A 20,945-nucleotide genomic window follows, 5' to 3' on the forward strand; every position below is an offset into this window, starting at 1 on the left:
CCTGATGAATTGCCAGTACTCATCCTGACCTTGAACCCTTCCTCTTGAACCCCGGTTATTGAGGCCTTATGCTTGTTTCCCTGCCAGGGTTGTTCCAAACCCTGATATCTGTCACTCTTTCCCTTCCTTCTTCCTATTCTTTGCCTTTTCCAGAAGGAATATAGGCATCTGAGAAAGGTTCCATACTATTGTACATTGCTTCAGATAGGGACTTGGGCTCTTGCATGTCAGTTCATAAGCTCAGAATAGTTGGGACACAGCATTATTAGAGAGAAGCTGATAGGCCCTCTCCTGTTGCTACAGACAGGGAGAGGACTTGGAGAAAACTGCCTGGAATGGAGCTGGGACCAATCTTCATCTTACCCAGCCATATCAATACTTGGTGTTTCCCTGCTTGACTAAACTGAGAGATGCTTAATGTTGCCAGATGATAACATATTTGTGATATCCTGTAGGCCTCTCACTCAAGAAGAAATTGCTCAGAGACATGAGCGTGCAAGACAAAGGCATGCAGAGAAGCTTGCAGCAGCACAGGGACAGGCACCCTTGGAGCCCACCCAAGATGGCAGTGCCCTTGAAACATGTCCAAAAGGAGAGGAGCCAAGAGGTATAACTTTCCTAAGTAGGCTCTGTTGCAAAGTGTTTGCCTTTTTGCTTAACTTGGGACACTCATCCTTTAGTTCTTGAGCTTTTTAAGCTTTAATCATCGTTTTTATCAATATTCTTTCCATTCTTGGTGTTTTGGTTTTGTTTTTTTTCTGAAATTGGACCAAACATATCATATTCGTGTTTCCAGACAGTGTTTGAATTAAGAGGGCATTCTTGGCACTAATTATCTTTTTGTTTCTGGCAGGTGACGAGCAACAGGTGGAAAGTATGACCTCTAAACCTGTGCTCCAGGAAGAAGACAACCAAGAGTCTTTTATTGCATTTGCTCGAGTGTTCAGTGGTGTGGCTCGAAGAGGAAAGAAAATTTTCGTCTTGGGGCCCAAATACAGTCCTCTTGAGTTTTTACGAAGGGTAAGAATTGAAAGTAAAATATTTAGATATTGTTTCTCAAGGGTCTGATATCTTTTCACATTTTGTTGGGACTGGCGATGATCTTATTGGTAGATTTATTTTGTCTCTGGAAAGGCACACTTGAGTGACTGTGTATCTCCGTTTGTGTTGCTTTGATAACGTTTGTCATGTATGTCTCAGTAGCATTAAGGAAACCAAATCAGTGTGTGGACCAAATTTTCAGGCCTTATTTAATTATAAGGCTTTTCTCTTCTAGGCAAGAATCACCTTGTGGTTAGAGAAAAGGACTGATAAGAGCAGATGTCATGCTGGAGCCAGGGCAATGGCGAATCTTTGAGAAATAGGAAGATCGAAAAACTAGCTGGCTCAGGCCAAAGGTTGGGCCGTGAGCAGGGGATAGGCAGGAGTTGCATGGCACACCGACCCTGAGTCTGGTCAGAAGGGTCTGTAAGTAGGTGAACAGGCAGCATCTAAAAATGCCTGAGCCAAGGGGCAAACAGAGATCACAGGCTAGAGATGTCTCAGAACATTTTTGGAAGTAAGCAAGATATATACATTGTAATTATATTTAAATAATAGAGGTCATAGGATGAAGACAGTGCCAGAGGTCCAAGTAGCCAGTCTGGATCAGCACAAAGCAGTAAGCTAGGAAATTGTCAGCTGGCACCGTGGAGCATCATGAGCAGAGAAACACATGCTCCTCTCTGTCCAGGAAGCAGCCTGTCTGTAGATAAACCGCTTTGGTACTTGGCTACAAGTGAGAGAGAAGGAGGTAGCAGTTGAAGAAAATCTGTCATCGGTTTTTCTTTGCCTTGAATGCTTATTCCATGAGTTTTAGCAGTTTAATCCTTGGAGAGTGCAGTGCTGCATGGCAGTTAAGCAGTCCTTGTTGAGCATGTTCTGATTTAGCAAGAAAAATCACAGCACTTAGTGTGTATAGGGTTATATTTTATGGGAGTCTGAAAGTGAGAATATGTATAAAAACTTATCTGTGATTATCTTGGCTTGGACGTAATTGATAGTTTGCTGTTTATCAGTAAGGGTCAAGTATCAGTTAATTTTTTTCTTTTTTTGTAAAGGTAAATGAGCAAGAAATTTTTATTTAGTGAAACATTGATTTATTTTGCATTACAAATTCCATGAACAATCCAGTTTATCTCTGCATAGTGTTTCTTTGCTACAGGTTGAAATCAGTTGCTTATGTGTCTCATGTCTTAAGCAGGAATGATACAATACATTGACAGTTCAAATAGCTTCCTATTTCAGTAATCAGAGCACCATAAAACCTAATTCTAACTGCTTAAAAAAGAAACCTGAAATATTTCAGACCTACCCTCAAAGTAACCCCTACCCAGAATTTGTGTTCATCCTTTGTGTTAGTTTTCTGTTACTGCATATTACAGATTACAGCACATTTAGCAGCTTGAAACATTACACATTTTACCATCTCACAGTTTCTGTGGGTTAGAAAACCACACATGGCTTAGCCACATCTTCTCCTTAGGGTCTCACAAAGCCGTGACCAGAATGTTGGCCAGGGTGCATTCTCATCTGGAGGACTGACTGATGAAGAACCTGCTTCCAAGCTCACTAAAGGTTGTTGTCAGAATTCATATATTTGCACCTGTAGAACTGAGAGTCCCAGATTTTTTCTGGCCTTTGGCTGCCCTCAGCTCCTAGAGGCCACCTTCAGTTTCTTGTCATGTGGACCTTCCCAACTTGGAGGCTTACTTCATCAAGCCGTATAAGAGACTAGAAGGAGTCTTCTAGCAAGACAGGGTCCTGTATGATGGTATAGAATCACAGTGTGACATCTCATCACCTTTGCCATATTCTGTTTTTTAGAAGAAGCACGTCACAGGTCCCACTCACACTCGGGAAGGAGGCTTCAAAACAAAGGTGTGAACATCGGAAAGCAGGCATCATGGGAGGGGCACCTTTCATCTGTCTGCCACATCCTTCTCTTACTTTTCTTTATAGTTTTACAACCTGAGTGTGCGTTTCTAAAGAGTATTGTCACATTTGCATGCTTTTGAAACTTTGTATAAATGGAATTTTACTGTAACTATTCTACAACTTGCCTTTTTTTTTTTTTTAACTTAACATTGTGAATTTAATCTATGGTAATGCCTACTCCCATAATTCGTTTATTGTTCAGTGTGGCATAGGATTCCTTTACTTAAATGTACATTTTATATATACAGTTTTTTGGTCACTATATATTTGCTGTTTTTGGTTTTTTGTTTGTTTGTTTGTTTTTCAAATCTAAGCAATGCTACCTTGATTATTTTTGTATATGTCTCCTTATGCAGATTTACAAGAAATTCTGGGGAATATACCTATAGTGGAGTTGCCTTGGTAATCTTCTGCTTATCAAGATAATTCCAATTTATTGTCCAAAGTAGTTCTGATTTACACTCCCAATAGGAGTGTTTAACAGTTCCAGTTGTTCCACATGCTCCCCAAAATGTGGTTTTATTAGGCTTTTGATTTGTGCCAGTCTGATGGGTATGATATGGTGCTTTGCAGTTTTAGTTTACATTTTCCTTATTACTCTTTTAATATGTTCATTGATCAAGCTTGTGTTCTTATGTGAAGATATTAATAGTTCTTGGAGTCATTTCCCTGTTTTTCTATTATGCTACTTTATTGTTTTAAATACTGCTTTTCAGATGTCCTTAGTATATTTTGGATACTAATTCCTTGTCAGTTTTGAATTTTGCAAATTTCTTCTCCAGTGTAAAACTTGTTTTTACTTTCCATTTGGTACCTTTCGATAGGCAGAAGTTCTTAATTTAAATGTAGTCGAACTATCATTATTTTATGGGTTTTGCTTTTTATATCTTAGGAAAATTGAAACTAAGTCTGTATTGAAGTCTCAAAAATTTCTCTTATGTTTTCTTCTTAAAGTTTATTATTTTACCTTTCATGTTTAAATATATAATTCAGTGTTTGTGAAGAAGGGATCCAAGTTCATTTTTTCCTCATTTAAATGTCTAGCTGTTCCAATGTTATTGAATAGTCCATCTTTATCCACTAATTTGCTTTGTCCACTCTGTCATAAATCAGATTATTACCTATGTACATAGATCTGTTTCTGGACTAATTTTATTTTTTCTGGTTGTCTCTAACTGTCTCTGTTCAGTGCTGTCTTCATTTTTCAATGTTTTGACGTCAAAAAGACCAAGTCCCTTTACCGTGTTTTTCTTTGTTAGTGTCTTGTTTGTTCCTGAGTCTTTGCTCCTATATATCAAGTTTATGGTCAGCTTCTTGCTTCTATGAAAAGCCCTGTTGAGGCTTCAATTGGAATTACTTTATGTCCATACACCTGTTTGGCATGAATCAACATTTTGTAATACAGCATCTTTCCATCCATGAATGTATTAGGTTGATTTATCTATTTAGGTCATTTTAAATGTTTTTCATGAAGTTTTATAGTTTCATTTATAAAGGGTTTTGAATCTAACTTTTGTTAGATTTTGTTGCTATTCTAGAAATCATTTTAAATATACATATTTTCTATTTATTGCTATTCTATTTATGCATTTTCTATTCCTAATTATAGAAGTATAATTAACTTTTGTATATTGATCTTGCATTTTTGCCACCTTGCTAAGCTGTCTTACTAATTATAATTTATCTGTAGCTTGTAGCTTGTTTTAAGTGGATGGTCATATTGTGTAGATAATTCCATTCAGTTCTTATAATCTTTCTATTTCTCAGCCCATCTTTAGAGCTACTTTGAGAGTTGTCATTGTGTCAGAACACATACATTTAGATGTAACATGTGCCTTCATTTTCATGAAGTTTCTAGAGTCTACCCTAGCACAGGGGCCTCACCTTCCTCTAAACCTTTATGGATTTACTTGCCTATACTACCTTTTTGTTGGTCACTCTGTGCTTGTGATGTTAGTAATCTTTGTACATGTTGTATCTCAGCCATTTTTTCTCTTCATAGCATTAGGGCAGCACCCCAGGCCTATGAGCATCAAAGATTGATTGGTTGGTTAATTGAAATGCTTTCTGGGTACTTGCATTTATATGGTAGATATATTTCTGAAGACTTCACACAATGCAAAATTTGAATCGTTTGAGACAGTGTTTCCGTAAGAATAAATATGATGTACGGGGAGCTAATACATCTAATGTACTTGTACTTGTATATTTTTGCTGTAAATGTACTCTGTCCTCTCATTAATGTGTTCCTAATATGTCACAGCATGCTCTTCCATATGAACAATATAGCATATAATAACAGTCTGACCTTTTTTTTTTTTTTGGCATTTTTATCACATCTAACTACCCTTCCAAAGTTATTTTTATGTGTTACTTGGCACTAGCACCAGCCCTTGTTGAATACTTGAAGAACATTGTACATAAGAGTAAAACAACTTTAAATGATAATAGTAATAATGAGTGTTCAAATAATAGCACAGTAGTCACCAGAACTGGTGTATGACGTGGTTCATATAAATAATTTAACCAGGGGCTATGGAGAACAGCTAAAGTGACAATACCAGGTCGCAACAGAATTTATATTACTTAGCCATAAAGCGTATGATTAAATGGGAATCTAGACAATTTTTTAGTGTTTGAGAAATTTCAGTATTTCAAATTTTATTCATAAAGTGAGACTTATATTTTATCACACCATTTCAAATGTTCTTATTTCAGGTTTACATGAAATGTTGCTATACCGTATGTTACTGTTGAATAAAAATAACTTTACAAATACCAATTAATGCTTCCATATGCCTCCTAACTTGTCTTCAATCATTTTTCTTTGCCCAGGTACCATTAGGCTTCTCAGCTCCACCAGATGGCCTCCCCCCAGTCCCCCACATGGCATACTGTGCTCTGGAAAACCTGTATCTTCTGATGGGAAGAGAACTGGAATATCTAGAGGAGGTACCTCCAGGAAACGTGCTAGGTAGGGTGATGCTGTTTATTATATCCTTATTCCATTCTAGGAGATTATCTAACATGTCACTGAAAATTTAGTGAAATTTTTGAAGGGAATAACTTTATTTAGTTTGATAATTTTTTGTTTCTGGTATCTTTAACTTAGTACATTTGAGTAACTAACATGGAGATCAGTTACTTTCTGTGAATTATAGGAGCTCTTTTAAAAATGTGAACTTTTGTTAGATTTTGTTGCTATTCTAGAAATCATTTTAAATATACATATTTTCTATTTATTGCTATTCTATTTATGCATTTTCTATTCCTAATTATAGAAGTATAATTAACTTTTGTATATTGATCTTGCATTTTTGCCACCTTGCTAAGCTGTCTTACTAATTATAATTTATCTGTAGCTTGTAGCTTGTTTTAAGTGGATGGTCATATTGTGTAGATAATTCCATTCAGTTCTTATAATCTTTCTATTTCTCAGCCCATCTTTAGAGCTACTTTGAGAGTTGTCATTGTGTCAGAACACATACATTTAGATGTAACATGTGCCTTCATTTTCATGAAGTTTCTAGAGTCTACCCTAGCACAGGGGCCTCACCTTCCTCTAAACCTTTATGGATTTACTTGCCTATACTACCTTTTTGTTGGTCACTCTGTGCTTGTGATGTTAGTAATCTTTGTACATGTTGTATCTCAGCCATTTTTTCTCTTCATAGCATTAGGGCAGCACCCCAGGCCTATGAGCATCAAAGATTGATTGGTTGGTTAATTGAAATGCTTTCTGGGTACTTGCATTTATATGGTAGATATATTTCTGAAGACTTCACACAATGCAAAATTTGAATCGTTTGAGACAGTGTTTCCGTAAGAATAAATATGATGTACGGGGAGCTAATACATCTAATGTACTTGTACTTGTATATTTTTGCTGTAAATGTACTCTGTCCTCTCATTAATGTGTTCCTAATATGTCACAGCATGCTCTTCCATATGAACAATATAGCATATAATAACAGTCTGACCTTTTTTTTTTTTTTGGCATTTTTATCACATCTAACTACCCTTCCAAAGTTATTTTTATGTGTTACTTGGCACTAGCACCAGCCCTTGTTGAATACTTGAAGAACATTGTACATAAGAGTAAAACAACTTTAAATGATAATAGTAATAATGAGTGTTCAAATAATAGCACAGTAGTCACCAGAACTGGTGTATGACGTGGTTCATATAAATAATTTAACCAGGGGCTATGGAGAACAGCTAAAGTGACAATACCAGGTCGCAACAGAATTTATATTACTTAGCCATAAAGCGTATGATTAAATGGGAATCTAGACAATTTTTTAGTGTTTGAGAAATTTCAGTATTTCAAATTTTATTCATAAAGTGAGACTTATATTTTATCACACCATTTCAAATGTTCTTATTTCAGGTTTACATGAAATGTTGCTATACCGTATGTTACTGTTGAATAAAAATAACTTTACAAATACCAATTAATGCTTCCATATGCCTCCTAACTTGTCTTCAATCATTTTTCTTTGCCCAGGTACCATTAGGCTTCTCAGCTCCACCAGATGGCCTCCCCCCAGTCCCCCACATGGCATACTGTGCTCTGGAAAACCTGTATCTTCTGATGGGAAGAGAACTGGAATATCTAGAGGAGGTACCTCCAGGAAACGTGCTAGGTAGGGTGATGCTGTTTATTATATCCTTATTCCATTCTAGGAGATTATCTAACATGTCACTGAAAATTTAGTGAAATTTTTGAAGGGAATAACTTTATTTAGTTTGATAATTTTTTGTTTCTGGTATCTTTAACTTAGTACATTTGAGTAACTAACATGGAGATCAGTTACTTTCTGTGAATTATAGGAGCTCTTTTAAAAATGTGTTGCTTAAGTAATTTGTAAATGCTCTAGCCTAAGCTGGAGTTCCATTTATTTCAGAGTGAGAGGAGAAATTCCTGTTCACATCAAGTCAATCTAGATGACTAAGGCATTTCTGGTTCTACAGATTAGATTCTAAATTGTTGGAAACTATTCTGATGTAAAGGTCTATTTAAACTCATTGCTTTTTTCCCAATGCTTTTATCCTTTGAGCATTGCTTTGCTAAGATTACTTGATTGTCGGTTTATATCTGTAAATATTATTCTTCATCTCCTTAATGTTATCACTTGTTTGACTTCTGCTCCTCATGTGCAGAATTCACTTTTTGAGATTCTTAGTGCAAACCTATAGACTCAGATGAAGAAATTTCTCTTGGATCCAGAGTATACTATTGAATACTGTATCCCATTGTACTGTTAGATTCTGAACCCTTAGGGTCATTGTCAGCTATAGAGCTATTTATTGGGTGATTGCTTGGTTTGGGAATCCTCAGCTTTTTAGAAAAAGGTTTAACTTTTTAAAAAAAGATCTAGTCTGTTGGTCCAGAATATCTAATGGTTTCTCTGGATTTTATAGACTTGAATCCAAGAAATTTGCCAAAGCATGTTGCCATTCACCTACAGGGATATATTCTTTTCTTTCTTTAATTTTTTGGCATGAAATTTGTAGAATGCTTAGCTTCTCATCAGTGTTACCTATTTTCTTCTATCCCTTTGCAAAATGCCATTTAACCTTAACAATTGATGTATCTTTGTAAGCTGCCACAGCCAGCTTTATCAGAAAAGGACATTGGAAGAATGGAAAACACCCTACTTTTGTTCATAAGCCTTCCTTGAGATTACTGTATTGCTCAGATTAAATGGAACATGAGGTGTATCTCCAGCATGATGCTCAAGGGAAAGAGAAAGTATTCCGCTGAGTGAATGGTTTTTATACGATCTTCTCTAATTAAGGCCTGGTGCTTGTGTTCCTTCCCTAGTAGAGGATGAGAATGTGACATGCATTAGTTTCTGGTTTTCTTTTTTCTTTCTGTTGCTGAATTTCTAGATGCTGTCCAGGACTGAGGTTAAGTGATGTATAAGGAGAGAAACCATTTCTCTCTCTTCTGTTTTCCAAGGCAGCCTTTGCTCTGCCATATGGTACGGAGAGACAAACCTACTATAAGCTAAAATTTTTCATTTATTCTTGGAGAAGAGATATACCTTGATGTCTTTTATTGACCTTTTAAAAAAGTGAGATGATAGCACAACATGGGGTAAGAACGAAGGTGACTAAATCTTTGTTTACCAAATTGACTTACATAAGACTGAGCCAGATGGACAACCAACCACTTTGGAACAAAATGGATTGAAGGGGAAAAGCCAGATTTATTTCCTGTAAGAGTTAGGATTGTATTTAGCTGCAAGTAACCAGAAAACGAATTGCATAGTCTTAAACTTCACTCAGTAGGAAGCCCAAGGGTGGACAGTCCAGGGCTGGTGTCATGACTCTTCTGTGTCATCAGGGAGCCAGTGGCTCAGCATGTGGCTTTTGTACCCATAGAAGCAAGATGGCCTTACATGTCTGAGAATCATATCCACATTCCTTACAGGAAGAGAGTACAAGGGTCAAGACCTTCTAACAGGTTTAATGTTTTTATTTGGAAAGAAATGCCTCTCTAGTGACTTCTGTATATATTCTCATTTTTGTAGTTTTGTCATATGTCCGCTCCTAGCTGCCGGGGAGGCCTGGGATTGAGTGTTTTACTCTTTCAGCCTGTGTAGTTAAGGCAAAAGATATTGGGGTTGTGAATGGCTTTTGAATAGCCAGTCCACACTCTTAGAGCTGCATTTGCCTTCCATTCACCTGGTGATGCCTGAGGTGCCTCCATTAAGGTTCTGTTTTCTTTACATTAAAGAGAAAGGTAGTCCACCAGAAGGATTTTGAGCATAACATTGAAGGAATTGGAATGCAACCAGCCACTTTGATGGGGCTTTTTGAATTGAAACATATAGTAATTGTGTTTCTTTTATGAATTAAAATCTAATTGAGTGCCCGGCATGACTAGAAAGGATGAGTATACCAAAATTATGGCCATAGTTTTGCCACTAACTAGTTATATGGCCTCAGGCCAGTTATGTAACCTTGCTGGACTTGTTTTCCCAAGTGATTTGGACTAGAGCAATGATTACTAATATTTCTTATGATAGAAATAGAACAGCCACTTTTAATTTTTTTATAAGAAGACTGTGGATTCCCAGGGATGCTTTTATTTGTCCTAACTGGGATTTGTCATATATCCTAAACTTTAAAGATAAAACATTAAATAACATTGCATGGAGTACATTTTTCTGCTGTAGCTATAAAATACCAACAAAATTGTATTTGTAATTTTTTTGGTAAAATACAAACAGAATTGAAGTTTAAAATTGTCATTATATGATGGCAGGTTGACCTCCTAGGTGGAGATGGAGTGAGGTAAACCTTTTTTACTTATGTCATGAAGATCTTCCCTGGATTTTGTCAGTTTCCCAGTGACTTAAAAAAAGTTCTGAACTAGATTATCTTCAAGATTGCTTCTAGCTTTTAACATTTAAGCTGTGTTTCTTAAAGAAAAACCTTATTTCAGTAGTTAGAATATTTCCCTCCCTAGTGTTTATTAGGAGGAACAGTAAATGTTTTGCTATGATTGCTTGGTTTGATTGCTAGCCCATTTTAATGGCTTCATTAAAACATCTTGAACTGGTTACCTGCCTCAAAGTCATAGAATTACCTTTTTAGGCAAAGTTTACTTGTTCCTTGATTAAAAATATGTAACATATGTTAGCAGTAGCAGCAGTCTCATAAGCCAGGGTGTTTAAAAAAAGGAACTTTTCAAAGCTAGGAGTCAGTTTAAGACAGAACAAAAGAGGCCAGAGAGTCGTGTGTGTGTGTGTGTGTGTGTGTGTGTGTGTGTGTAGATATAGTTTTTTTTTTTTTTTTTTTGAGAAGAGTCTCACTCTGTCACCCAGGCTGGAGTACAGTGGCACAATCTCGGCTCACTGTAACCTCCGCCTCATGGGTTCAAGCGATTTTTCTGCCTCAGCCTCCTGAGTAGCTGAGACTACAGGCGTGCGCCACCATGCCCGCCTAATTTTTTGTATTTTTAGTAGAGATGGGGTTTCACCATGTTGGCCAGGCTAGTCTCAAACTCCTGACTCGTGATCTGCCCACCTCGGCCTCCCAAAGTGCTGGGATTACAGGTGTGAGCGACCGTACCCAGCCAAGAGTCTGGTATATTAAGGGGTAAGAAGAAAACTGCCCAAGAGAAGGCTAGCTGGCAGCCACAGGTAATAAATACTGGGGTTCCAGCTTTTGGCTTTCTAGGGTGAGTTGACTGTGACCAGGTATGTCAGCACGTTTTTATTTTTCTTTGAAACAGATTTGTCTTCTCAGGTAGTTTTGAAATGGAAAGAATAAGATGGCTGCATTTGGCTGAAATAATCTATATATTCCAATTACCTGTTGTTGCATAATAAAACACTCAAAGCCTAGTGACTTAAAATAAAGACGGTCCTTATTTTTTCAAGCATCTGCCATTCAGGCATGGTTTGGTGGGAATGGCTTGTCTCTTCCACGTGGTGTCTATTTTTTTTTTTTTTTTTTTTTAACAGAGTTTCCCTCTTATTGCCCAGGCTGGAATGCAATGGAGCAATCTCAGCTCACTGCAACCTCTGTCTCCTGGTTGATTCTCCAGCTTCAGCCTCATGAGTAGCTGGGATTACAGGCACCCACCACCACGCTGGTATTTTTAGTAGAGATGGGGTTTCACCATGTTGGCCAGGCTGGTTTCGAACTCCTGACTTCAGGTGATTTGCCTGCTTCTGTCTCTCAAAGTGCTGGGATTAGAGGCGTGAACCACCGCACCTGGCCCCACGTGATGTCTATTAATATGGCCCAAAGCCGGGGCTAAAGTCATATGGAGGCTATTTCAAGCACATGTCTGGAGGCTGATGCCAGTTGTTGTCTGGAACCTTGACTGGGAGTGGAACTAAGGCCTTTCCGTATGGCTGCTTGGCTTCCTTACAGCATGGTGGCTAAGTTTTACGGGTGAGCGACCCAACAAGTAGAGCCAGGAGGAAGGTATATCATGTTTTTATGACTTAGCCTTCAAAGCCTTCAGCCCCACTTCTGCCACATTCTGTTTATTAGAAGTGAGTCACTGCACCTGGCCCATGTTCAAAGGGAGGGAACTGACTCTGCCTTTTGATGGGAGGTGTGTCAGAGTATTTGTGGATATGTTTTAAAACAACCACATTGCTAATCGTAGATAATTTCTTGTTTCCTTCTGCATTTTAGCAGACTTATGACAGGACATATATAAAGAGATGTTCATAGCGATCAGGGCAGGCCTGTAAACTTCATCTTTTTTACTTTTGTTAAACTTTGAGAAAAAGTTGTAATTCCTATTTAATAACAAAATAGTGGAGACCAATATGATTAGTACCCATATGCTTTTCATCATAATTGATATGGAGTCAGTAAATTTATCAAGTGCAGATGAAAATTTTTGTTGGAAAAGGAAGTGAAAACATTATATGGCCTTCTTGGACAATTCAGCATTATTCAGTCAAAGTCCAAAGGAAAGTTCTTTTATTGTCACTTGAAAAATGCAGATTTCACATTTGAACTCAGCTATAAGTCACTTAGAGAATTTATATGTGCTGATAAGTGTAGAATAGATTTTGTGGTCTGGAAATAGTTGATTTAAAGTTTAAAGTTGTTTAATTCTAACCTGATGTTTATAAAGTTGGTATAGATGGGATCAGAGAGACCTCACCATGTTTAGCACACAATAGCCTTTTGTTCAGTTCCCTGCTGAGAATATCTCTAAAAATAAATATTTGCTACAGGCTCCTATTAAAATGTGAGGGGAAATTGAATTAGGATTCCAAATCTTTAGCCTTTTCATATACTCCTTTAGATCTCTTCCATATGGTTAAATCTTTAAAAGTTGAGAGACATATTCTGAGAGGAAACATGATATTCTTCTTTTCACAGCATGAGGAAAATAATAAATATTAATTAGCCTTTTTCTGAACTGGTTTTAGTTCTGCCATGGTTGGTTGCTGGGTCAGTAGGAATTCTGTCAGTGTTGATAATCTGTGTGTGTGTGTGAGAGAATCCTTAGTCACGTGGGGTAATCTAGGAGTGAGAAACCTTTGAAGGGTTTTTACTAGCAAATCTGATTTAATTTATTTCAAGGGAAAGCTCAGTAGAATTTGGTTCTTAAGACTTTGTGATACTTTTATTATGTTTTTAATTCAGTTAGTAGTGAATTTCTTTTAAATGTACTTTATTATCAACATTTCCATTTGGAGATAATCTGTTTTAATCAGTGAAAACCTAATAGTCATTTCTTAGTTTTAAGAGTTTCAACTGATTTTAATGGCTTTTCTCTTACAGATAATAATGATTTTATTCTCTTTTTTCCTTATAGTTGTGTGCCATATTTTTTTTAATTTTCATATTGCTTATAAGAATATGGTAAATAATAATAATTATAGTTGCTATTTTGTCTAGTTCCTTCTGGACTTTAATGGGAATGCTTCTGGTGTTTTAGTTTCAGGTTTGCTGATGCCTGTCAATTCATGATATCTCTTATTTATTGTGCTGGGAAAGAATTTTTTTTTTTAATAATCAGGAATGGATACTGAATTTCATTGATGCATTCTTAGCCTCTGAAGACAAAGTTATAGAGTTTTTCTCCTTACTGTAATTGATGTCGTGAATTATATTTAATTTCCTGATTATTAAGGCATCCTTGCATTCCTATGTTAAAAAAATAGCACTCGATCATTGCATATTCTTTTCAACCCCTATTAGGTTCAGTGTACTGGCATTTTGTCCAGCATTTTCTTGCATTATAAGTTAAAATGGCCATTCTTTTCTTGGTATCATAATACTAAAATGGGAAGCTTTCAATTTTTTTCTACCCTCTACAGCTGCACTCTCCATTTGGTAGCCACTAGCTACATTCACTTACTTAAATTTAAATAGATTGAAATCAAATAATATTAGAAGTTTACCCATCAGTTGCACTAGCCATATTTCAAGTGCTTAATAGCTATGTGTGGCTAGTGGTTACCGTATTGTATAGTGCTGCTCTTGAGAAATTTGTGTATGATGTAAGAATTACCTTTTCTTCAAAAGTTTTGAAATAGTTCACCTTTAAAACTAACTGGGCTTGATGCATAAAATACTTGATTCTTTCAATCTGGTAAACTTTATCTTTTTCATTTTCAGTTCTGTATATTTGTGTTTTCTTGTTTGGTTTCTTTATTACAAAATTTGTCTTTTTATTTTAATACAGTTGTATATATAGTTAATGTTTTAAAGTTCTTTTTAAAAGATAACTTTCAGTATAGTGCAAGCCGTAATATTTGTCCACTTGAAAATGCAGATAAAGCCAGGTGCAGTGGCTCTTGCCTGTAATCCCAGCACTTTGGGAGGCCGAGGCAGGCAGATCAGCTGAGGTCAGGAGTTCAAAACCAGCCTGGTCAACATGGTGAAACCCTGTCTCTACTGGAAATAGAAAATTAGCCGGGCATGTGGTGGATGCCTGTAATCCCAGCTCCTCAGGAGCCTGAGACAGGAGAATCCCTTGAACCCAGGGGACACAGAGGTTGCAGTGAGCTGAGACCACGCCATTGCACTCCAGCCTGGGTGGCAAGAGCGAAACTCCTTCTCAAAAAAAAAAAGAAATCAATTATTCTCAACTTTGAAAAAGCAGATAAGCTAAATAAGAGTTATTGCTTACTATAGGGGTAACCATCAGTCTTTTTCTGTCCATATATGTGCATATTTTTTTAAATTGTGGTAAGAAAACACAACACAAAATTTACCATCTTAACTATTTTAAAAAGTATACAGTTCAGTAGCATTTTTTATTTAAAAATCATACTTTCTGTACTGTTTTTTAACCTGTATATTTTTCTCTTGGAGACAATCCCTTCTCTGAATATAGCTTTCCCCGCCTTCATTTAAATGCATTTGCTGCAACTTTCAGAACAGTGTTAAATAGTGATGCAATAAGAATCTTTGTTTCATTTGTTAAGTTAGAGGAATTTATATATACATGTTATCTATATATGTTATATATGCATATATATACACATAAATATATATATATATATATATGTTACCCTGAGATTAGGGCTAGTTTTTATAATGAAAAGGAAGTATCCTTCTTTTTCTATTTACTAGGTTAATTTTTTAAATGTGGGTAATGAGATTTATCAAATGGTCTTTTCTACATCTTTCAGGTGACATATATGAGGTTTTTATTTTGGATCCACTTATGCCGTGAATCATATGAACACATTTCCTAATATTAAGCCAGTTTTTATTTCTGGAATACAGTATTAGATGAGTGTATTTCAAGTATGTTATTGAGCAGCAAACTCAGTCTGTCAGTAGTTTAGTAAAATGTTTATATTTGTAAGTTTGGTCTGTAGTTTTTTGTGTATATTTGTGTTTGTGGAGTTTTGATATCAGCATTATACCAGGTACATGAAACAAGTCACAAATTAGGGGATGGTTTTTATTGTTCTCTATTCTGTTTAAATGGCATAAGAATTTTCTGGTCCCTAAAATTTTGGATATTAGCACCCATGAAATCAGCTATATTTGGTTAGTTGTTAATTGTTATTGTCCCTTTCAGGTTCTTTTTACTGCTTCTTATGTCAGTTTTGGTACTTCACACTCATAGATAATCAGATTGACTATCCAGTTTATTTGTAATGGAGACCAGTATTAATACTGATTATATTCATGACAATAATTAATGTCAGTTAGGGCTTACTGTGTGCTAGAAATTATACTAAATATTTGGAAGTGATATATATCTTCTTTATTCCCTGCCAAGTGAGATACATACATTTCACAGATGGGAAAATTGACACAAAGATTAAGTAACTTTCCATGATCCCATGATAATATTTATTAAGACGCGATATTTATCTACTTCTGTATCTGTAGTTATTTAATCTCTGTTTCCATATTACTTGAATTTTTTTCCTTTTCTCTTGATGTCTTATTGATGACTTGTTACATTGTATCTTTCCTTCTACCCTTAAAGAACCCATTCTTTATATATTACAGTCTTCTAGTATATTATGTATTATCTTTAAGTCTTGGTTCCTGCTCATCATAGATGGCTTTATATTTTAATTTTTAATTTAGATTTGATTTGTTTTCTTCTCAAAGGAAATCATTTATGGTCTGAATCTTAGTATAATTTGAACTGAATTTCTTTGATTTGATATGCTATATTCTCTTTATCATATTTTTATGTGTACTCTAATTCAACGCTTTGCAACCAGAGGATTACAGTTGCCTTTTACAGATGTGACATGCTACTGATTTCTTCAGCCCTTGAAGCTGCTGAGAAGGTTATGAGAAGATGGGAGTCCCCTTGTCTATCACCCAGAACAGGTTGTTAGCATACAGGTTGATAAAATGCTTATTTTACAACTTAAGATGTGTCTGTTAATTCTCATTTTCACTGTCTGAAGTAACTGGCAATGACTATATAAGTTCTTTTGAATACATGGATTAATACAGCTTCATAATCTAATAACTGTTTATCTACTAATAAGCCCATTGCTGCTATAGATAGTATATAAGAACAAAGGATTATTTAATGGGAATTTTCTTCCCCTCCATCTTCTAAGAGTATATTCCTCTTTTACTCTTAAATGACATTTAACAATGTAGAGGCCAGATAATTAGGAAAGATGAAATAAGAGATAATTGGAACAGTTTTTGTTGAAATTTGTCAGTTAAAGAAAGGAGCAAAATGGGTTAAGAGTTTGAAGGAGTAGTTGAGTCAAGGGAGTGTGTGTGTGTGCTCATGTGCGTGTGCGTGTGTGTGTCCGTGTCTGTGTATTTAGTGGAGTTTGATTCTACTTGTTATATCAGTGGAAAACAGGTAGGAAAAGAGGAAAAATAAAAGATGCAGTGAACAACTTAAATGATTAATAATACAAGGTTTATAGTCTCTCCCAACTCAACAATGTAGAGAGCATAGCCATCTGCTAAGAAGAAGGAAGGTTTGGGAAAGAATAAGATTCTGAAAACTGGTAGATGCGTGGAAAAGCCACAACGAGCATTTGCTAGCAAATCATTAGATGATACCTTGACTAAATTGGACAGTAATGCGGTTCTGGGAAGAAGTGGAGATGAGGAGTCCAGTGAGTATTACACAGACATTCAAATATAAGACTGTCTTGAGTCAAGTGCCAGAGGGACTATAGGCTGTTCATAGCTTGAGGCTTCGCTAGTTATAAGCTTGGAGGAAATGCTCATGAGGCCATCTTTTCTCAAGTGTTAGGTCCTCTTGCTTCTTGTTGGGAGAGAGAGGACAGTCTCCCTGCCATAGAGCCACCTCCTGCAAACTCAGCTGATAGACTTGTTGCAGTTTCTTCATTTCCATCTGTGGCTTTGGCCCTACTAATCTACTGTTTCAGATACAGTAGTTGAAAGAGTAAACAATTGTATTTAGAACTTACATATAATAATGAATAGACTTCAGATCATATTCTCTTCCAAAGATATGCTGGAAACATACTTCATGAGTTGAGTATTTAATTATCAGCATAGTTGTCATGCCAACACTGGGCAGGCCAGAGAGGCCAGAACCTGGAACTCAGCTAAACTAATACGACACTAGCAGGTCAAATGTCAGATATAGGAAGCCGGAAAGAGTAAGTGGGTGGTAATAGGCCAAGCAAAGGTCATGCTCAAGGAACCGATAGTGAGACGTTTGACCTCTATTCTTAGTATTTTTAGCACATGACAGAATGGGGAAATAATTTGACTTTTACGTGGTTTTGTGCAGGTTGGGAAGATATCCTTGATGGTTCACACAATAGTCTTCTTGTTGATAAGTTTGGATTTGATTTTTTCCAACAGAAAAGCAAGTGATTGTCAAAAGGGCTTTGAAGAAGGTGGAAATATACTCTCTTATGCCCATAAATTGATCTAGTCCAGTTGGAGTGCAAGTTGTAAGGCAGGGGTAAATTGGTTAAGTAGATTTTTTTTTTTTAATTTCCAAAAATAAAGGATATTTTTTAAAGGCTATGAAGATAGCTTTTGGGAAAGGTGATTTTCAGTTATAACAGTAAGTATGAATTTTGAGTAGTGGCAGTTATTGTAAAGACCTGACAGGTCTTTTGGTCTTTCCAGAAAATGTAAAGTATATGATTAGGAGAAAGGTGATATTGGATAGAGAAACATGTTTCTAGTATGACCTGAAGCATGACATGTGGCAGACATTAGATGTGAAGTAATCAAGAAAATGCATCTTAAAATCTCAGTGAGATGTCCTTTCATAACCATTAACATGACAGAAATGTTAAAATCTAACAAAATTCTGTGTTACAGATATGGAGCAGTGAAAACATGTGTAAACTGTTGTTGTAAATTGATACAACCACTTTAAGGAATACTGGACACAGGGTGTAGCAATCCCACTTCTCGGTGTATATCTTAGAGGAACTTTAAGTACCCTCTTAAACAAAGAGACAAGTACAAGGATATTTATAGTAGCACTGTTTGTGAATACAGAAAAAGGGAAGCACCCTAAATATCCATTGACAGAAGAATGGATAAGTAGATTATGGTGCAAAATGGAATATTATACATTTGTGAAAATGAATGAAATACATTATATGTATCAACTACAGTCAGTCTCACAAATAGAATTAATTTTGAAAACAAGCAAGTTTTATAAAACTTTTATCATTTATATAAAGGTTAAAAACAGGTGGCTGGGCGCGGTGGCTCACGCCTGTAATCCCAGCGCTTTGAGACGCTGACGGGGGTGGATCAGGAGGGTGGGAGTTCAAGACCAGCCTGGCCAACATGATGAAACCCCATCTCTACTAAAATACAAAAATTAACTGGGCGTGGTGTTGGGTGCCTGCAATCCCACCTACTCAGGAGGCTGAGGCAGAGAATTGCTTAAACCCGGGAGGCAGAGGTTGTGGTGAGCCAAGATCGCACCACGCGCCACTGCACTCCAGCCTGGGTAACAGAGCAAGACTCTGTCTCAAAAAAAAGAAAAACAAAACAAAACATGGACATGCCATATATTGTTTAAGAACAGACATATATGTAATAAAAAATAAATGCACAGAGAGATAAACAGTAAGTACAAGATAATGGTTATCTTGAGAGAGGACGTGACTGAGGAGAAATACACAAGTATTGGTTAAGGTCTCTTTCTTAAGGTGAGTGGTGGACCTATATTGTCTGTTTTAGCTGTTTTTATATCTTAAATATTATTTACCTGTTTTTATATCTTTAATATTGTTGAATTTTTTCTTTAAAAAATTAAGGAACTGTCCAGGTGTGGTAGCTCACACCTGTGATACCAGCATTATGGGAGACTGAGGCGGGTGGATCACGAGGTCAGGAGTTCGAGACCAGCCTGGACAACATTGTGAAACCTCATCTCTACTAAAAATACAAAAATTAGCCGGGTGTGGTGGCATATACCTGTAATCCCAGCTACTCGGGAGGCTGAGGCAGGAGAATTGCTTGAAACTGGGAGGCAGAGGTTACAGTGAACTGAGAGTTCAGTGCACTCTAGCCTAGACGACAGAGCAAGACTCTGTCTCAAAAAAAAATTAGGGAACAATATTAATATCTTTCCCTGAGATTGTTGGTGGTGTCCTGCAGAATTTATCCCATATAATTGAGTAGAGAAGTTAAAAGTGTTTAATTTGGAAATAGAATGTTTTGTGTTAAAATTCTAGTTCAACTAACTTTTTAGCCTTGTAGCCCTGGACAACAAGCCTCTCTTATCCTCTCTTCAACCTCTCTTCTACCTCACCAATCCTTGGTTTCTTATTTGCGAGGTGAGGATCATGGAAGTCAGCTCTGAAGATCCAGTGGGATCACATTATTTTGTTTCAAAAAAATATCAAAAGGCAAAATGTTAATTAAGCAACATCATTGTTATCATTGATTTCCTTGGGAAATATTGTCATTAACAAATAGACCTCCAAAGTCACACGTAAAGAAAATGATAAGTGAAGCACTTAATTATGAAGATTAAAGAATGCTTTCCACTTTTAAAAAATATGTCATTTATTTAAATGCAAATTTTTTTATCCAAAGAATTTAAGTAGGCTACTAAAAAAATAGGAAAAGAGTACTTTTCTAGGGGAAAAGGATTCTTTTGTTCTAGTGAAGTTGATCTGAAAGAGGTCCTCCAAGCAATATATGTAGAAAAGAAATCAGATTCACTGTCTGTTGCTGAAACTCTGACTTTCCCTCTCCATTCCTAGTTATTCAGTGTTGCAAAGATTCAAAACTTTTTGATAGCTTTTAAGAGGAAGTTTGAGATGGCAGAGGTGATAGAGGGAATTAGTTTTTCTGAGAACCAAGGCAAAAGGAGTGATCCTTAAAACTCCTGAATTGTCAACATTGATGTTGGAGCCCCACTCCAGATTCGGGTTGAAGTGTGACTCCACGAGTAGACGTTTTGGAGAAGGAGGAGTGGCTGATGCAGGACCTGTGGCTTAAAGTAGGAGGAGGGAGAGAGTTTTCTACTGAGAAGCATATGTGTTATACAAGCTTAGAGACAAAGTGGAGAAGGAAACAGTAGTAACCATATTGTCCCAGATTCTTCTATGACAGGCCATAGTCCTAATCAACAAAGCCATGAGCTGTGTGGGGTAGACTCAGAGTGAAAGTTTGAGTTCTTTTTTTTTTTTTTTTTTTTGCAAGAAGTTATTAACTATAAAAATGGGCATATGTTCTTCTAAAATGATATTCTAACAAAGTAATGGTTCACAAATACAAAGCAGCCCACACAATTGCAGTATAATTTGTTTTATTAAAATAAAAGAATATATATATATTTTTTAAGATATCATTTACAAGGAAAATCCTCAACTGAACCTCCAGAATTATGTTAAGAGCAGTAGGGGTTGAAAGCATGTAGATTCTTCCCTGGAACACAACATATTAGAGTCTTTTAAAAAACACTTGGCCTATCAGAGAAATGCAAATCAAAACCACAATGAGATACCATCTCACACCAGTTAGAATGGCGATCATTAAAAAGTCAGGAAACAACAGGTGCTGGAGAG

At 36.4% G+C, this 20,945-nt stretch overlaps 1 protein-coding gene across 2 annotated transcripts in view; it reads left to right on the forward strand.

Annotated features, from left to right (window-relative positions):
* The window catches only part of EFTUD1 (elongation factor Tu GTP binding domain containing 1), a 154,148-nt gene that overhangs the window by 54,331 nt on the left and 78,872 nt on the right, over window positions 1-20,945 (forward strand). For both annotated transcript variants that reach the window (XM_011983678.1, XM_011983680.1), the window contains 3 exons: window positions 456-607; window positions 854-1,020; window positions 5,812-5,950. In XM_011983678.1, coding sequence (XP_011839068.1) covers window positions 456-607; window positions 854-1,020; window positions 5,812-5,950 — 458 coding nt within the window. The remainder of the gene's footprint in view (window positions 1-455; window positions 608-853; window positions 1,021-5,811; window positions 5,951-20,945) is intronic.

The sequence above is a fragment of the Mandrillus leucophaeus genome, unplaced genomic scaffold (genome assembly GCF_000951045.1).
Source record: "Mandrillus leucophaeus isolate KB7577 unplaced genomic scaffold, Mleu.le_1.0 Scaffold254, whole genome shotgun sequence".
NCBI classification, from domain to species: domain Eukaryota; kingdom Metazoa; phylum Chordata; class Mammalia; order Primates; family Cercopithecidae; genus Mandrillus; species Mandrillus leucophaeus.